We start from the raw sequence: 17963 nt of genomic DNA, 5'->3' as shown, positions 1-17963 counted from the left end.
GAAAACCTCTGCATTGCACACAGTGTGTGATCCTACAGCGACACAGCCAATGAACTGCACGCCACCAGCTGCTCCGGATCAACGCACTGCTTGCAGACGGACTGCCCCACAGCGCACAGAGCGAGGCTCCCACAGAGGACAGCCTCCCCGCCTTCCTAGGAGACCCGCGTCCCACTGCCCAGCACTGAACAAACAGACCTGGAAAACCTTGATTAAGAGCTTTTGTTGTTTTTTTGCTAAAACTGGAAAACTGTATTATGTGGAAGTCTTAACTCTTCTCTATTAATCCCAGGGGTAAAATTTTATTTATAAAATTCAAAGGAAATAACTTATCTAAATAAGACGTTCTTTTCCCAGAAAGGGTAGTTAATATAAAGCAGTTTATCCAAGTCATTGAGTTTATCTGTACCTCTTTTCTTGCTATTATTCATTTTGCTATCCTGAACTTGTCCTAAAAAAGGACTTAAGTTAGTTGCAGCTGATGTCTTGCATAAATATAAGAAACAAACGACTTTTTGACACAAGCAGAACAAGATACACATCTTAAAGGTGACTCCTCGTAAGTTCATGCCAACAAAGCTGAATAGTCTCCAAAATAGACTTTTTAAGGTGTTAAGTATGCTAAACTATACTGTTGAAGTAATCAGTTATTTCTAACCAAAATTTACTTTTGAAACAGCAGAAAATGGTTAGTGGGTGTATGGGTCTTTATTGTATTACTTCTACTTTTGTAATCTTGAAAACTTTCATAAGCTGTACTAAAAATTTCCTTTTTCTATTGCACCAAATTACTATTACCTAAGTAATTTTATAACTACATATACTATAGACACACATTATATAATCGATATATCTGAATATTATCGAAATATTATCCATGTGTAGTCTTATATACATATGTCAATGTGACATTTATATTTTCATATTAATTAATTCATTTGCATTTGCAGGTTAACTGCATTCAATTAAACAGACAATTGGCGATATAATTTTTTCCTAGGATAGCTGTCATCAAGAAACATAAAATGAAAGTTACATACTTTAGAAATTATCCTTGCTTTAATTTGAGCCATCTTCCAAATTCCCAGTGGTTTTGCCCTTTCTAATAAAACTTTAAATCATTTTCATTACAAATTTAATTTGGGAAGTATTCAATCCTCTTGATACTTTTTTCAATTAACAACTAAATATGAAATTGACATGCTCACAAATTAACTAGTGTTTAAAGAGTAAAGGGGAAATACATAGAAAAAGTATTCCTTTCATAATTAAAAACTGCTGGTATCAAAAGTAGCTGGAGCTGGAGACAACAAAACTTTCCCATAACGTCCTAGTTGGTGTTTATATGTAATCCATCTTCCTAAGGTCCTTTATTTTCTATTCCAGTTAATCACTGGATTATACAAGATGTTTCTGATCTTTTAATGTAAGCCCAGATAACCATAAATAAGGTTGCTGTATCACTGTACAAGAGAAGTGGTAAGAGTTTTATATGAATGGACTATATAAACAACAACTATGGTATCAACTGAATTTCCCAGAAAAGGGCAGTCAACTTAACGCAATAAATATGTTATATATAAAGACCTAAAACATACTAAAACAGTGAACTGAATCATTCTTGGAATAGTTAAACACATTCTGGTTTCTTATGTAGCTGAGTGCTAGGAAGGAGATTTTTATTTGCCAGGATGGCAAATAATGCTCCTTTGGTGTGTTCACCAAGTGGTGTTTATTGCTTCAGGTGGGGAGGGCAGGGAGAGGGACAGAAGGCAGAGAGGTGACCACTACGGCAGAAATGTCAGAAATTATCATATGGACGTAAAACTTACAAGGCCAGAGGAGGCCGAGGTTTCACAAGTCAGTTATCTTTAATCCTGCTTCTAAACAATAGTAAATAATCACATAAAACCCAAGCATCCTATTATTATTCATATTAAAATGACTTACCTAAGCTGATGCTCCCTCAGGTTGGATAAGGCTTCCATACCATGCAAATAGGAATACACTATTTCCAGATCCTGTTTGAAAAAAAGGACAGAAATTATTAGACTTGTCGGGAAAAGAGGCTTCTAAAATAAGTCATTATATTTACAGACCAAATTTAAAATAGCTTTTTTTTTTTAAATACAAGTTTTTTAGACATCAAAAATCACATTATTAAGAGAAATGCTGGACTGCACAAAGGTCATGCATCACAACTGCCTCTGGGATACACAGAAAGGCCATTAAAATATAAACTAAAAAAAAAAAAATATATATATATATATATATATAAACTAAATTGGCTCAAATTTACAAAAATAAATTCCTCATAAGTTGTTATCACCTATTTCCCAGCTTTTACATCAAAATATCAAATGTAAAGTTTTAACTTTAAAGTATAAATATTTACCAATTCCATCATTAAATGATTTTCTTAGTCAATATAACATTAATGCATGTTATTTCATGCCTACACTTAAAAATGAGCATGAATTCAATTGTTTTCTATTCTTACCAAATGACATTTCTTATATGCAGAAATATTTAAATTTAAATATTCTCTTTTAGAAAAAGACATGCCTTGCTTTTCCAAATCATATTACAATACATAGAAAAAAGATTCATAGTTATTCATGAACATTTAGAACAGGTAAAAATTCAAAATCCTGTTTATATTCATTTATATGACAAGCCAGCAAGTAATTAGTATTTTTTTTAATTGAGGTATAGTTGATGTACAATATTATACAAGTTTTGGGTGTACAGAAGTTAGTATTTTAAGACTCCAATGAGGGGACATCGCTGGTGGCGCAGTGGTTAAGAATCCACCTGCCAATGCAGGGGACACGGGTTCGAGCCCTGGTCCGGGAAGATCCCACATGCCGCGGAGCAGGTAAGCCCGTGCGCCACAACTACTGAGCCTGCGCTCTTGAGCCCACAAGCCACAACTACTGAGCCCACAAGCCACAACTACTGAAGCTCACACGCCTAGAGCCTGTGTTCCGAAACAAGAGAAGCCAACGCAATGAGAAGCCCGCACACCGCAACGAAGAGTAGCCCCTGCTCAACGCAATTAGAGAAAGCCCGCGCGCAGCAACAAAGACCCAACACAGCCAAAAATTTAAAAAGCAAATAAACTTAAAAAAAAAAAGACTCCAGTGAATATCTAGCAGTTTCTAATCTCAAGAATACAAATCTACATTTACTCCTCCCCCAAATCTTAGCCCAAATGTAAAACAAATGTATTTCAAGAAATTTGTAAAATTACCCTCTTTTAAAATAATATAGCTCTACTGAGCTATAATTCACACATCATTTTCTTTTCTCTTTTTTCTTGCAGGGGGCCACAGCAGCACTGTGCACATGACCCAATCCAGGTGGTGGGCACGACCCTCCCTGGCCCTTGGCTCCACCCGGGCTGCCCCCTCCTCCTAGAGATGAGCCACTGTGAGTGGGCCCAGGGCTGCCGGACTCGCTAGAACTCAAGATTTATCACTTGTGAATAATTCTGTGGTTTGTGTTTGCCAATCACCACCATAATTCCTGAATATTTTTACCACCCAAAAGACAACCCCACACCCTTTAGCATTCACTCCCCATCCTCCCTTCCCCCAGCTCCTGGCAACTGTTACTCTGCTTTGTGTCTATAGATTTGCCTATTCTGGACATTTCGTGTAAATGGAATCTCACAACGGAAATACACGACCTTTTGTGACTGCCTTCCTTCTCTTGGCCTAATAGCTTCAGGGTTCACCTAGGCTGCAGCAGGTAACAATACTTTCCTTTGTATCACCAAATAGTACTCCATTATAGAGAGATGCCACAGTTTGTTTATCCACTCATCAACTGACGGACATTTGGGTTCTTCCTACTTTATGGCCGGTATGAATAATGCTGTCATGAATTCTCATGCATACGTTTTTGTTTGCACACCCGTCTTCAGTTCTCATGGGTATATATATATATACCTGCGAGTAGAACTGCTCATTCATATGGTAACTCTGTGTTTAGCTTTTCAAGGAACTGCCAAATTGTTTACCTAAGTGGCTACATCATTTATAATCCTATCGGCAAGGTCTAAGGACTCCAATTTCTCCACATACATCCTTGTCAACACTAACGTCTGTCCTTTTTATTTTAGCCTTCCCAGGTGTGTTTGAAGGTGTTGATTTGCATTTCACTAATGACCAAGGGTGCTGACCATTTTTCATGTGCTTATTGGCCATCCGTACATCTTTGGGTAAATACCTATTCAATTCTTTGTTCACTTTTTTTTTCCCCCAGGGGTTATTTATTCTTTCTTTTTTTAACATCTTTATTGGAGTACAATTGCTTTACAATGTTGTGTTAGTTTCTGCTGTATAACAAAGTGAATCAGCTATATGTATACATATATCCCCATATCCCTTCCCTCTTGCGTCTCCCTCCCACCCTATCCCACCCCTCTAGGTGGTCACAAAGCACCGAGCTGATCTCCCTGTGCTATGCGGCTGCTTCCCACTAGCTATCTATTTTACATTTGGTAGTGTATATATGTCCATGCCACTCTCACTTCGTCCCAGCTTACCCTTCCCCCTCCCCGTGTCCTCAAGTCCATTCTCTACGTCTGCATCTTTATTCCTGTCCTGCCCCTAGGTTCTTCAGAACCTTTTTTTTTTTAAGAGTCCATATATATGTGTTAGCAAAGGGTATTTGTTTTTCTCTTTCTGACTTACCGCACTCTGTATGACACACTCTAGATCCATCCACCTCACTACAAATAACTCAATTTCGTTTCTTTTTATGGCTGAGTAATATTCCATTGTATATATGTGCCACATCTTCTTTATCCATTCATCCATCGATGGACACTTAGGTTGCTTCCATGACCTGGCTATTGTAAATAGAGCTGCAATGAACATTTTGGTACATGACTCTTTTTGAATTATGGTTTTCTCAGGGTATATGCCCAGTAGTGGGATTGCTGGGCCATATGGTAGTCCTATTTTTAGTTTTTTAAGGAACCTCCATATTGTTCTCCATAGTGGCTGTTATCAATTTACATTCCCACCAATAGTGCAAGAGGGTTCCCTTTTCTCCACACCCTCTCCAGCAGTTATTGTTTGTAGACTTTTGAATGATGGCCATTCTGACTGGTGTGAGGTGATACCTCACTGTAGTTTTGATTTGCATTTCTCTAATGATTAGTGATGTTGAGCATTTTTTCATGTGTCTGTTGGCCATCTGTATATCTTCTTTGGAGAAACGTTATGTTTAGGTCTTCTACCCATTTTTGGATTGGGCTGTTTGTTTTTTTGATATTGAGCTGCATGAGATGCTTGTATATTTTGGAGATTAATCCTTTGTCAGTTGCTGTTCACTTTTTAATTGGGTTATGTGTATTATTGCATTTTAAGAATTCTTTATGTATTCTGCATAGAAGACCCTTATCAGGTACATTATCAGTAAATACTTTCTCCCTTTCCGTGGCCAGTCATTTCACTTTCTTGGATGGTGCCGTCTGAAGCACAAAGTTTTTAATTTTGATGAAGTCCAGTTTACCTATTTTTTCTTTTGTTGCGTATGCTTTTAGAGTCACATTTAAGAAACCATGATCTAATCCAAGGTCACAACAATTCGTTAATATATTTGCTTCTAAGAGCTTCTTCTTCCACAGCTTTAGCTCTTACGTTTAAGTCTACAATCCATTTTTAATTACTTTCAGATTCAGTAAGGTAAGGGTCCAAGTTCATTCTTTTGCATGCAGATACCCAGTTGTCCCATCACCCTTTGTTAAAAATACTATTGTTTCCCCAGTGAATTGTACTGGTGCCCTTGCTGAAAATCAATTGACCGTAAATGTCAGTGTTCATTTCTGGACTCAGATCTATTCCGTTGGTCTGTATGCCCGTCCTCATTCCACGACCACTGTCTCATTTATGCAGCTTTGGAGCAAGTGTGAAATCAGAAACTGTGAGTGTTCCAACCTTATTCTACTTCTCTGGGTGCCTTGTGTGCACATTTGAATTTTAGAATCAGCTTGTACATCTCTGCAGAAACGCCAGCTGGGGTTTTGATAAGGATTTTGCACTGAATCTGACGATCAGTTCAGGTAGTAGAGCCATCATCACGGTATTAAGTCTCCCAATCTGTGACACGGGATGTTTTTCCACTGAATTAGGTGTTCCTTAATTTCTTTCAACTATGTTCTCTACTTCTCAGTGTACAAATCTTGCACTACTTTGGTTAAATTTAATCTTCTCTTTTGATTAAGAAAAAAATTTCTGCAACCTTAGGGATACCTTTGAGAACAATCCAAACTATCTGTGCACTTAGATTTCATGTATCAAGGGCACAGGGAAGTGACAGTGAGTCACAGAATAACTAGGTAAGGAATTCCAAACCTTTCTAAGAGGATTCCAAGAAGGTTTTCAGCCTAAAATATATTATTGCACACCTTAACACAATATTATGATGTGTTAAGAGGAAAAAAATACCTCATTTATAATTCTCAATTGTCCCAATTTAAAATGTATTAATACTAGAAATTTAAAGTGTCGCCCTCTAATGTTCAACTTTCAAATAAACTGATGGGCTTTAATTTTATTCATCTGTAGCTTTGTTATTTCCCATAAGTCTTTTAAAAGCTATTTATAGATTGAAATCTAAGTCTAGACCTAAAAGTGCAATACAAATAAGAAAGCTAAAACAAAACCTTCCCCACCATCCAGTTAAGAGTGTGCATTCCGAAAGCTAATAAATCCCTTCTTTAGAAGCAGTCATACCCCAGTCTTAATATTCTATTTGCAGGTAGGGAAAGCCAATAAAAATGTCCTAATTGATGAGTTTTCTTTAATATTTATAATAGAAAGTCCTTCTGAATAATGCTAAGGTTCACATTCTACTTTAGGTATTACAAATATGGGCTACTTGCAGTCGTTACATAGTACAGAAGGCCACCCTCCCATTTCTGAAGAGCTTAATAATCTGAATCTAACACGAAAGTCTTACCCTTTTTTCACTGAAATACCGATCAGCCCCTTATAAGCTGCCCAAGGCCCACAGTACTTCTATCTAAGCAAACAGACAAGACTATTTATGTTTATTAACCTTCATCAGGCAAATAGAATATTTACACTGACCAAAAATGTCTATTTAGGAAAGGAGTAGAAAGAAATAGCGTTTTTCAAAAGCTGGAGAAGGGAGAAGTCTGAAAGAAACCTGAAGGAACAAGAATTTGGAAGATTCGAATCAGAGTGGAGGAAAAGAATAGCCCTAACCCTTCAAAGACAACAGGCCTGTAAATAACGGAGTGTCTTCTCCTTCAAACCAGCAAAGCAGAAGCCAAGTAAAAAAGCACGTTCCTCGATGCCGCGGCACTTTATTCATCTGTCGCTCTTCAACATTATGGGGTTTCCTAGTTGGACGGGGGCACCTTCCTGGATAAGTTACGAAGTCACGCCCATTATGAGTATCAGCATTGCATGCACAAACTTAGCAACTCTGAGTATGAATGTATAACCTGCATGATTACACAGAATCTATCTATGAACAATACTACTACCATTATTTCTTCATCTTAAGACTATGCGTAACTAAAACCTGCAGATTCAATACGATTCGTTAATAAAAACGTGCAGGACCACTGCGTGCTCTTACCAATAAGTCGCTGACATAAGTGACAGGTCAGGAAGCTGTTTCGGGGCCTGTAATATGCACTGAGCGTGTGCGTTACACCATTACTGCAGGACCAAATTTAAAGTGCAGTTTGTCCTTCCGTCTGTGTGTAGCTGCATAAGTAAAACACCTGCACCTCACATAATCCTGATGTTTGGGGGCAGAGTAAGTTTAAACATGTGTCAGTCAAGCAATACAGAACCAAAGAATCTGGTGCAACTGTGTCGTGTATTTTAGATGTGTGGCCAGACCATGAGCTTCTTCAATGAACTCAACAATTACGCCCAGAGTTTCTCTATTACTCTTAGAAGAAGTCATCTCAAAAGAAACTTTTACCTGGTCTATGCCACAAGGAGCTTGGAAACTCGAGGAGCAGACGTCATTATTCTAACACGAAGCCTTCACAAGGAAGGCTGGTTCATCTAGCTGGAATTAGACGACTTTACAAATAAATTCCACCTCAACCTGAGGTCTCTTCTTTGTAACTAACAGAAGGAACAGTAAGAGACTGACATCTAGACGGCAGGCAACAAACAAGTCCATGTAATGTTTCACTGGGGACCAGCACAGGTTTGGGTGAGTAGGAAAGCTTAGGAAAAAGGCATCGGGAAATCTCTGCTCTCGGTGACTCCAAGGGATGAAAGACAACTGAGCAGAGATGAGCCGGGGAGACTGCAAACGAAAGGAAGGCATCGGGAAATCTCTGCTCTCGGTGACTCCAAGGGATGAAAGACAACTGAGCAGAGATGAGCCGGGGAGACTGCAAACGAAAGGAAGGCCGGCCCTGCAGCCACGCTTCCCTGCAACACAGAGCCTGGTGGCCAAAGAGCAGGTTTACCAGCGATGAGGGACTGCAGGTGACGTGAACGACACTGAAAGGCAAAAAGGGACACACGCTTTCTTCTCCTTTCCTAGGGGCAACGCGGACTGCGCGGTATTCCGAAATAGGCAAATGTGGCCTTCTGAATCTTCTTATCAATTTTCTGCTACCCTCTCCCCAGGTGTCCAGCGACCTCGCATCATGCCCACCGTCACTCTGGGCGCCCTGCCCTGGTCTAGAAGCTGAAGGGAGATGATGTGAACACACACGTGAGTGATCAGTGGGGCTTTGCTGCATCTTCCCCGGGGACCCGTCGGTCGGCATCTGCATTTCCACAGTCCAAACAAACCTCTAGGTGGTAGGAGATTTCAGAAATGAAATACACCGGGGGCCACGAGGAAGGAGACCCGGAGACAGAGGCTCTGCCAGGAGCTGCCTGACCCCTCCGAGCCCGCCCCTCACGCGTCCTCCACTTTCCACGTGGAGGTTTCAACCCTCATCTCCCCTTCATGGTTGGCCTTTGTTAAAATAACCCGGGAGTTGGTAAGGAACGGCCTTCACCCAGCAAGGAGACAGAAAGGCACAAGGGTGGGTGCTGAGGAGTCCTCCTGCTCAGACCAACCCGACACCTGCCCCGCGGGCAGCATCTCAGAGCAAGCTTCCTCGTAAGAGGGACAGGGAAATGTGTGCCCTTCGGGGACTTACACTCTTGGGTTCTTTTTTTTTTTTTTTCCCCCTCTCTACACAAACGAGACACTCAGCGTGAAGTTATGTTTGAACAAACTTGACTACAGGAAAAAATATATATATATGCTGCAGCACTACATCACCTGAAGCATCAGATTGTGTCATTTCTGTCCAGAAACCATGATCTGCAAACAACTTGCAAACCTCCCCACTGCACCTCCCAGGACAAATAAAACCCACTTGACTATTACTATTTTAAAGGGCCCTCAAAAAATATAAGCTATTTCCCCCCCCCAGGTTCTCTAGTCCTGGATACAAACAGGAACACATTGCTTTAACCAGGAAGCAGCATTTTTCAGAACAATAGGCCTTTTCTAGAAAGGACATCCTTTTTTAAAAATAGATGTTATTTGAAGGCAGAGAAAAGTCATAAAACCACTGCGGCCCAGCAGACAAGAACACTGACCAGCCGACTGGAATGCAGTTTTCCATGAAAAAGACTTTTTTTTTTTAAATCCCAAATGTAAACAATGTAAGCATCCTCTAAGTCATCTGGGAGATGGACTGTTCACAACCTAAAGGGTCCTCTTTCTCAGAGTGTGTAAACACAACCAGGCTCAGCGGGAAGAAGTCAGGGAGAGCTCCCACATCTTGGGCACGTTCTCTAGTACCTCCTTAGAGGCTCACTCAGGATATAATCGGCTTCAGAGCAGACCTCTAATTCACCGAAAACCAGGTTTTAATTTCCCTTGCTTAGCAGCATGGGGATTGGCTAACAACTTACGTCTATTTTAACATGATCTTTGAAGCGCTGAAAGAGGAGACCCATCCGCCACCTCCCCCCTCCCCTCCACAGACGCATATTTTGCACTGTACTATGAGAAAGAATATACCCTTTCCCTCTAAAGTGACTTTTGTTTCACATTATGAAGCTACATATTTGAACTATAATCAGAAGCGAGGTGGTCAAAGGTACAACCTTCCAGTTACCGATTTTTTAAAACAAAAAAGAAGTACGGTTGATTCCTTTAAAAAGACTGTATCTCAGTCACATCAAAGAAGCTAAGGCCAAGACCGCGCCAGAGCCTGCGGCCTACGGAGGCCCACGCGGTGAGTGGCCTGGGCGCCCTGCCTGCGCTGCCGGGACCAGGAAGCACGCTACTGAGACAACGGCTCTCCCTCACCAAGACAAGAAGGTAATGCAGCCCCCCTGGCCAGAGCCCGCTAGCCTGGAATTAGAGTTACGTTCTGAACGGTATTAACAAGGAGGCTGACAGCTAGACTATCCAAGGCTCACGCTCAAGGCCACAGCGCACGGGGGACGCCCAGAAGGGAGAGAAGTCTGCACGCTTTGCTGTGTCTACCGACGCGGGGGTAGGCTGAAAAGTTTTACCTGGGAGAGGCCGCGTTTCTTTACGCTGAAACATGTAAAAGCCATCCTCGGAAAGACAGCGGAAAGAACACGAGCGCTGGTGTCCAGTGGAGCAGAGCCCAGGCCCGCCTCCCCACTGCTGCCAAGATGCGAGGTCCTGCACGTGCTACCGAGACCGTCTGCACACCAGCACGACTCCACCTACTTGGCTGGGCTGTGTCACCAAAATGACACAGAGTTTCATAACGACGCACGGCACATACAGACCCTTGAAAAGCGGGGTAGCTGATTTCCTTACCTGTGAGATCTGCAGACAGGCACACAGTCACGCCAAGAATTACAAAATTTTAAGTATCCCCGAAATTTATATACATCAGATTTTGTATAAATCACTGCATTCTTTTCATATGTATCTCTATCCGAAAAAAAAAAAAAAAGTCAAATGAATTATTCATGAAACATGTAAAGGGCCCCTGGACGGCCTGCCGTCTCAAGCCAGCTTTTACATCCGGTGGGACCGCAGGAGGGGGCCAGCCGCCCGCAGAGCGCGAGACCTGCTCGCACTTCTGAAGCCTGTCGCCGTCTGCCTCCGGGGCTCCCCCAGGCTGCCTTCCCAGGAGAGCCTCCCGCCACCGACCCTCGCACCCCTTCCACGCACGCGGCCGACAGCGCGGGGTGCAGCCCAACACAAAGCCCCTCAAGCCCCCTGCCCCCAGGGCCCCCCCCCCGAGCCGTCACAGCCTCCCGGGCTGCACACCCGCACGGGCACCCCACGTGTGCTCTGTGCAGCCGTTTTGCCTTCCGGGGGGCACCTGTTATCTCCTCGGTCAGAGAACAGACACCCCAAAGTCACTGCTTTCTTTTACACCTCTTTCTCCTCTCGGCATCTAGCAACCGGCTGCGTTGCCAGGAAAGAGAAGGGCTGGTGGTGTGTAAGACCCTAGGGCGAACGCTAGCCCTGGGAGTAACGGGAAGAAGGGAAGGCAGGGAGAGGTGTTCTCAGCCCCGGTACCCAGACAGACTGGGGCAAGCGTGCACATGGCCACCGGGCGGCAGAGCGGACCGGCGGTCCCTCTAGGCCTGGGTCTCACAAGGCGCGCCCACTGTGCATGCACACGTAAGTAGGAGACTGGATCTTTACAACATCCCTGACGGTGGCTCAGAGACCACGACCGTCCTTTCTCCTCTGCTCCTAATGAAAGGGGACGGGGGAGCAGGAAACAGGCCCATTAACACTCCCATTAAAGTCACTTCATTTCTACCATCCCGAGCAGGGAGAAATCTTATCTTAACCCGGGCACCGCCCTCAACCCCACACACCCTGGTAAAGAACCAGAGCATTTAAAAAATGTCCAATCACTACACCGCTGAGGTGTCTTGGGCCCTCTTGCCTCATACCCCAGGAAGTTACATCATCACATACTTCAGGGAAATGTAAGGAAAAATCCATGGTGGAGTGCATGATTTTCCGTAAAACTCTTTTTTTTTTTTTTTTTGGCGTGTCAGTATCAGTTTATGAATTGTGACAAGTGTACCATCCTTGTAAAATATGAATAATAGGAAAAACTGTGTGGAGGACATACGAGAACTCTCTGTACTATCCTCTCAGTTTTTCTGTAAATCTAAAACTGTCCTAAAAATAAAGTTTTTTTCTTAAGTTTTTATTGGCGTATAGTTGATTTACAATGTTGTGTTAGTTTCTGCTGTACAGCAAAGTGATTCAGTAGAACTCTTAAGTTTGTTCTTAAACAGCAATTTCAACCCTAAATCATATGAAGGCTGTTTCTGAGCTTACTAATTTATACCCAAAAGGAAGACAATCCCCCAGAGCTTTGATTTCATTCAAATGCACATATCAAAACGCAGGAAAATAAAAATGTTAAAAAAAAAAAAAAAAAAAAAAAACCGCAGGAAAACCTTGTGATTATATGACTGGTCATCTAGACTCAGCCTGGATACACTCCTTCAGCCCCAGGCTCTTGAGTGCTGCATCTTTACAAGACGCGTGGATGAGGAATTCCAGAAGTAAAACATACAGGTTCAGGCTGTTCTGTGTGTCCAAAATGTCCTCAGATGTTCTTATATATAAGAGAGTTTCTGAACAGTTCCTAAACTTGAGACAGGGATAATTGTAAGGTAAGTACCTCTTGAGTTAGCCATGAAAATTACAAAACGGACCTCGGGGGTTAAGCAGAGCCCACCCGGCCACGCCTCCTCTGTCTCTAGCTGGCGGCAGGGAGCCCAGGAGACTCAGTGCAGGGGAGAAGAGCTGAAGGAGGCAGAGGAGAACCTCCTGAATTCTGGGGAGCGGAGGGCGCATCGCACGTTATCCCCATCCTCAAAGTCTACCTCTTACTGAAGAAAATGTGAGAGTTAGTGATTCAGCAACAGCAGCCGTCCTGCGGCAGTCCTTATGCCCCTCAACGGGCAGCGTCGTGTTTAGCAACTGAGACACACGTTACGCCCCTGCGTTCACCGCCGTGTCCGAGGGGAAAAGAGCAAGTAGGTTTGGTCTGTGAAGGTTAAAATTTTCTCATTAGAAAAAAATCAACAATTTCATTGTAACTAAAAACTCATCTTGCGGACAGCTAAGAAAAATATCAGGTGTCTAAATCAGCCCACGATTCCTGTGCTCAAGGGTCAGCATGTGTATTTCCACTTCAGAACAATGCACACGACCAAGCTGACACGTCCCCCGAATTCACATCTCTCTGGCAGCGGGAACAAACATCTCAACAGAGCTTCATGGTGAAGTATCTACTTTATTTTAATCCCTCAGACTGCAAAATGCGTAGTCAAATTTTAATTGCACAGACACAGATTCACGCACTAGAGAATGATTTGCCGTGAACCGAATGCCAGCCTGGTTTTTGAGCACATTTTAAGTTCACACTTAAACATTTGATTAAGTACAGCCAGAAAGGTCAATCAGCTGTATACATACGCACACACACACACACACACACGCGCGCGCACACACACACACACACACCCCGACTAGGATAAAATGATTCCTGGACCACCTTCCCTTTCAATTAAAAAAAAAAAAGGAGCCAAACATGCCCCCTCCACCCAGTTCCCCTCTAAGGACACAGTTACAACCTTGGCCCCAGTGTGGCACTCGTTCCCCAGGGATGGTCTGGCTCGGGTTAAGCCCTGCAGGAACCGAGCTGGTGCGGGTGGGTGGAAGGGGGCAGAGCCCACCGAAAACCTGGGCAACAAGGGCCCAGGGCTGCAGAACTACCTTCAGGACGCCCCCAGTTCCAAAGACCACCTAACTGCAAAGGCTCCTCGAAAGGTGTGCATGGGAACCATTCACTGTGCCAGCCTGAGCGTCCCTACAGGAGCGGGTTCGCACAGCCCTGGCGGAACAAAAGCAAAGCACAGCGGGTCACTGAGGACACGAGCTCTCCACAGCCTCTTGGCAGAGAGGAAGCACTCCCGTATGAAAGCAAGTTTTAAATATAGAAAACGTCATTGCTGCTATTTTTCTAGGACAAAAGACAAAAATAATCTGACATATGTTTTTCCCATCTTGAATGTTTTACCGAGGAGTCAACCGCCAAGAGTATTACTGATTCTCAAACTTTTTTTATTTCTCAAGCGGACAGGAGAAGCACATGAGAATATTCTACCTAAGCAATTAAAGCCTTCCAACTATGTTCGTCAGAAATGAACTAAACGCTGAAGACATTTTAGATACTGTCCAAAATTGATCTCTTTCAGATCTGTCCATATATAAATAATTCTAATCAAGTGCTCCACTAGAAAGTACAGCAGGTCGTAGTTTCTGAAGCATCCTACCTTTCAGTCATGTTTCAAACTCTCCTTGGAAGCTAACATCTAACATCATTACTTTACAGCTGTCCTGCTGCCCCCGACTATACAGGATGTACCACGCACACCTGACAGCTTAAATTTGTGGATGTGTATATTTGACCTATACACTGGACTCCATCACATTCATAAATAAATATCATAAATCAAGAGCCCTTTGGCCATCAAGACAGCAATGCTCTCTCTCTCTCTCTCACACACACACACACACACCCCTCTGGAGACCTCGAGCATCATTACCAAGACCCTCCAGAAATCAGGAGGAGACAAAGAGCCCTCGGTGAAGTCGGTCACGGTGCAGGAGCCATCACAGCCGGACGGGAAATGAGAAGGAAGGTGGGAAGGCGGCCCCCAGCCCCACGTTTCCTAAACTACATCCAGAACTCAGAATGCCTGGCACTTCAGGGCACCCACTTAGGTGAGCCTGCCGCTAACATGGGGATGAGGGGTGACCGCAAATTCCCCGAATTATTCACCTCTTACTTCCAGCTCTCATTCTCAAAACTTTCCGGAGAAAAGCACACTAGGTATTTTGACCCTCCCCCCAAAAAGAGATTTTTTTTCAATAATTTTTATTAAAGAAATCTCTAAACATTATAATCTTCTGGTGGAATGCCGGGCCTTGGAATAGAATGGAAACTTTGCAGAAAACGTGGCAAGATGCTCTGGGCAGGGCAGGCGATGGGGGCGCACCCTGCGGGCACCTCTCCCCGGACCCTGTGCGCCCCGGTCCTGGCTCTGCGATCCCGGCAGCCACTCAGCCCCTCTGTGCCTGTTTGCTCACCTGCAGACTGGAGAGGATGATGGTATCTAAAGGAAGATTCGCAAAGTGCCGAGGACAGAGCCTTGGCCAAGAGCCGGCACCTTCTGAGCACCAGCTAACGTTTTTATCACTCCGCTTTTAACAACAACGATGGAAATCTAAGGCGGTCGGGTGCCACAGGGCGAAGGAGGCATCAGGAATTCTCCGGCCACGCTGCAGAGACGTCCGGGCGACATACTCGGAATAGCACCTGTAGTTCTTCCTTTGTGTCTTCTTGGGTGATTTCTGGTTTTACAGTAAAACACAATGCTGCACGTAGCAGCGAACAGCTGGACTCGAAAATAAAGAATCCTAAACACAGCTCATATTTTTCCTAATACCAATGATAACTTCTATTGAGTCCCAAATTTCAACAGAGAATGTGGGGAGAGAAGATCCCAAAATCTGTTTGTTTAGACGTTACCCTTCCCCTGGCTCACAGGGAAAGCCCAGGCCCGGAAGACTCGCTGCGCACACAGCCCCGCGCCGGGTGCCGTCCTAGAGACGGTTCAACCAAATCCTGGTCCTCAAAGACACACTACTCTACGTACAACAGATAACTAATCAGGACCTAGTGTACAGCACAGGGAACTCTACTGCGATAAACCAGTATCTATATACTGTGGTATATCAATGTTCTATGATAAACCATAACGGAAAAGAATATGAAAAAGAATAGATACATGTATCTGTATAACTGATTCACTTTGCTGTATACCTGAAGGTAATAATACAACATGGTAAATCAACTATACTCCAAAAAAAAAAATTTTTTTTTAAAGATAATCAACAAAGAATTAGGAACAAGAAGGAAAAAGAAGAAAGACACTCCATCTGTGAGGGCCCATAAAGTCCCTCACAGATGACTACAATGCGAGAGAGAAATTCAGTTGTAAGTCACAGGCATCAGAAAACAAGTTTTCTAACTCCCACACTCAACAAATGCTCTCCACCGCTCCATCACCACTGCCAGCTGTTCATCAGACAGTTTATCTAAATCACATCACACACATTCTCCTGGGGGCCCGGGACCCTCACACAAACGCAGTGAACTAATGACACCAGAAATCACAAATATCTATAACCTCACCCTCACAACTTGCCACTGAGTACCTACCATGCACAGGAAAATGTGATTAGACCCTGTATTCAGCTTCAAGTCCTCTGACCACTAGAAAAAGCAGTGTCATTCCCGAATTATATCTTTACTGAGGTATTTAAATTTATTACAGCTCAATAATAAATTATACAGCAATGCCCTCTGACAAAAAGTCAAATAAATTTGCATGCCTCTGGGGATGAAACCCCACTTGACAGAACCACCGGCTAGGCCAAACTCGGGGGACCTGAGACCCCCACTGCCCTGCACCCAGTCTACTGTCAGAGCCAAGCGCCAACGACAGGACGAACTGGGACAGAGCCAGGCAGGGGAGACGGGGAGGCAGGGGCACAACCACTCCCGCTCTGGTCACAGGCCGTGCACCACCATCCTCAGTCACTCCCAGCAGCTGACCGTCCGCAGAGGCTACACGTGCTCGAAGAACATCTGCGTGGCCAACAGGCACATGAACAGATGCTCAACATCACTAATCATGAGACAAATGCAAATCAGAACTACAGTGAGGTACCACCTCACACCAGTCAGAATGGCCATCATCAAAAAGTCTACAAACAACAAATGCTGGAGAGGCTGTGGAGAAAAGGGAACCCTCCTGCACTGCTGTTGGGAATGTAAATTGATACAGCCACTATGGAGAACAGTGTGGAGGGTCCTCAGAAAACTAAGACTAGAGTAGCCATATGATCCAGCAATCCCACTCCTGAGCATTTACCCTGACAAAACTACAGTTCAAAAAGATACACGCACCCCAATGTGAACAGCAACAGTATTCACAATAGCCGAAACATGGAAACAACCTAAATGTCCTCCGACAGAAGAATGGATAAAGAAGATGTGCCATATATATATATATATATATATATATATACAATGGAATATTAATCAGCCACAAAAAAGAGCAGAATAATGCCATTTGCAGCAACATGGATGAACCTAGAGATTATCACACTAAGTGAAGTAAGTCAGACAAAGACAAATACCATGTGATATCACTTACATGTGGAATCTAAACTATGACACAAATGAACCTATCTACAAAACAGAAACAGACTCACAGACACAGAGAACAGACTTGTGGTTGCCAAGGGGAGGGATGGATTGGGAGTTTGGGATTAGCAGATGCAAACTATTATATACAGGATGGATAAACAACAAGGTCCTACTGTAGAGCACAGGGAACTATATTCAATATCATGTGATAAACCATCATGGAAAACAATTTGAAAAAGAATGTATATATATATATATATATATATATATGTATAACGGAATCACTTTGCTGGACAGCAGAAGTTAACACACTGTAAATCAACTATACTTCAATAAAATTTTTTAAAACCAGAATATCTGAAAACACATTCTTTTTGCATATTATCACTAGCAGTTATTTCTGGGAGCTCTGGCTTTTGAGAACATCCAACATTCACCCAGAACTAAGCCTAGGGAAAGAGTTGGTCATGTAAGCTCCAGCGGGATCAAAAATAAAATACAATTACATGAAGTAAAGAGGTAACTTCCCTGTGGGGTTCACTAAGCAACTCTAATAACACCACCATGATAGGGTCTAAAAATGTTCTGAGCCACAGCGCTGGGTTTTCATAAAAACTGCGTCACTTGGAAATGTGACAAATGTTAAGGATATTATTTAGATATATTAATCCCTGCCTTTTTAAAAATGTCACTT

At 43.1% G+C, this 17963-nt stretch overlaps 1 protein-coding gene across 9 annotated transcripts in view; it reads right to left on the bottom strand.

Moving 5' to 3' along the window:
• Positions 1 to 17963, bottom strand: part of RAPGEF2 (Rap guanine nucleotide exchange factor 2) — a 248786-nt gene that overhangs the window by 166892 nt on the left and 63931 nt on the right. For all 9 annotated transcript variants that reach the window (XM_059922344.1, XM_059922353.1, XM_059922347.1 and 6 more), the window contains exon 2: positions 1951 to 2021. In XM_059922344.1, coding sequence (XP_059778327.1) covers positions 1951 to 2021 — 71 coding nt within the window. The remainder of the gene's footprint in view (positions 1 to 1950; positions 2022 to 17963) is intronic.

This window comes from Balaenoptera ricei, chromosome 5 (assembly GCF_028023285.1).
Source record: "Balaenoptera ricei isolate mBalRic1 chromosome 5, mBalRic1.hap2, whole genome shotgun sequence".
Taxonomy (NCBI): domain Eukaryota; kingdom Metazoa; phylum Chordata; class Mammalia; order Artiodactyla; family Balaenopteridae; genus Balaenoptera; species Balaenoptera ricei.
The sequence above is the reverse complement of the archived record's forward strand: the minus strand, read 5'-3'. Positions and strand labels throughout refer to the sequence as shown.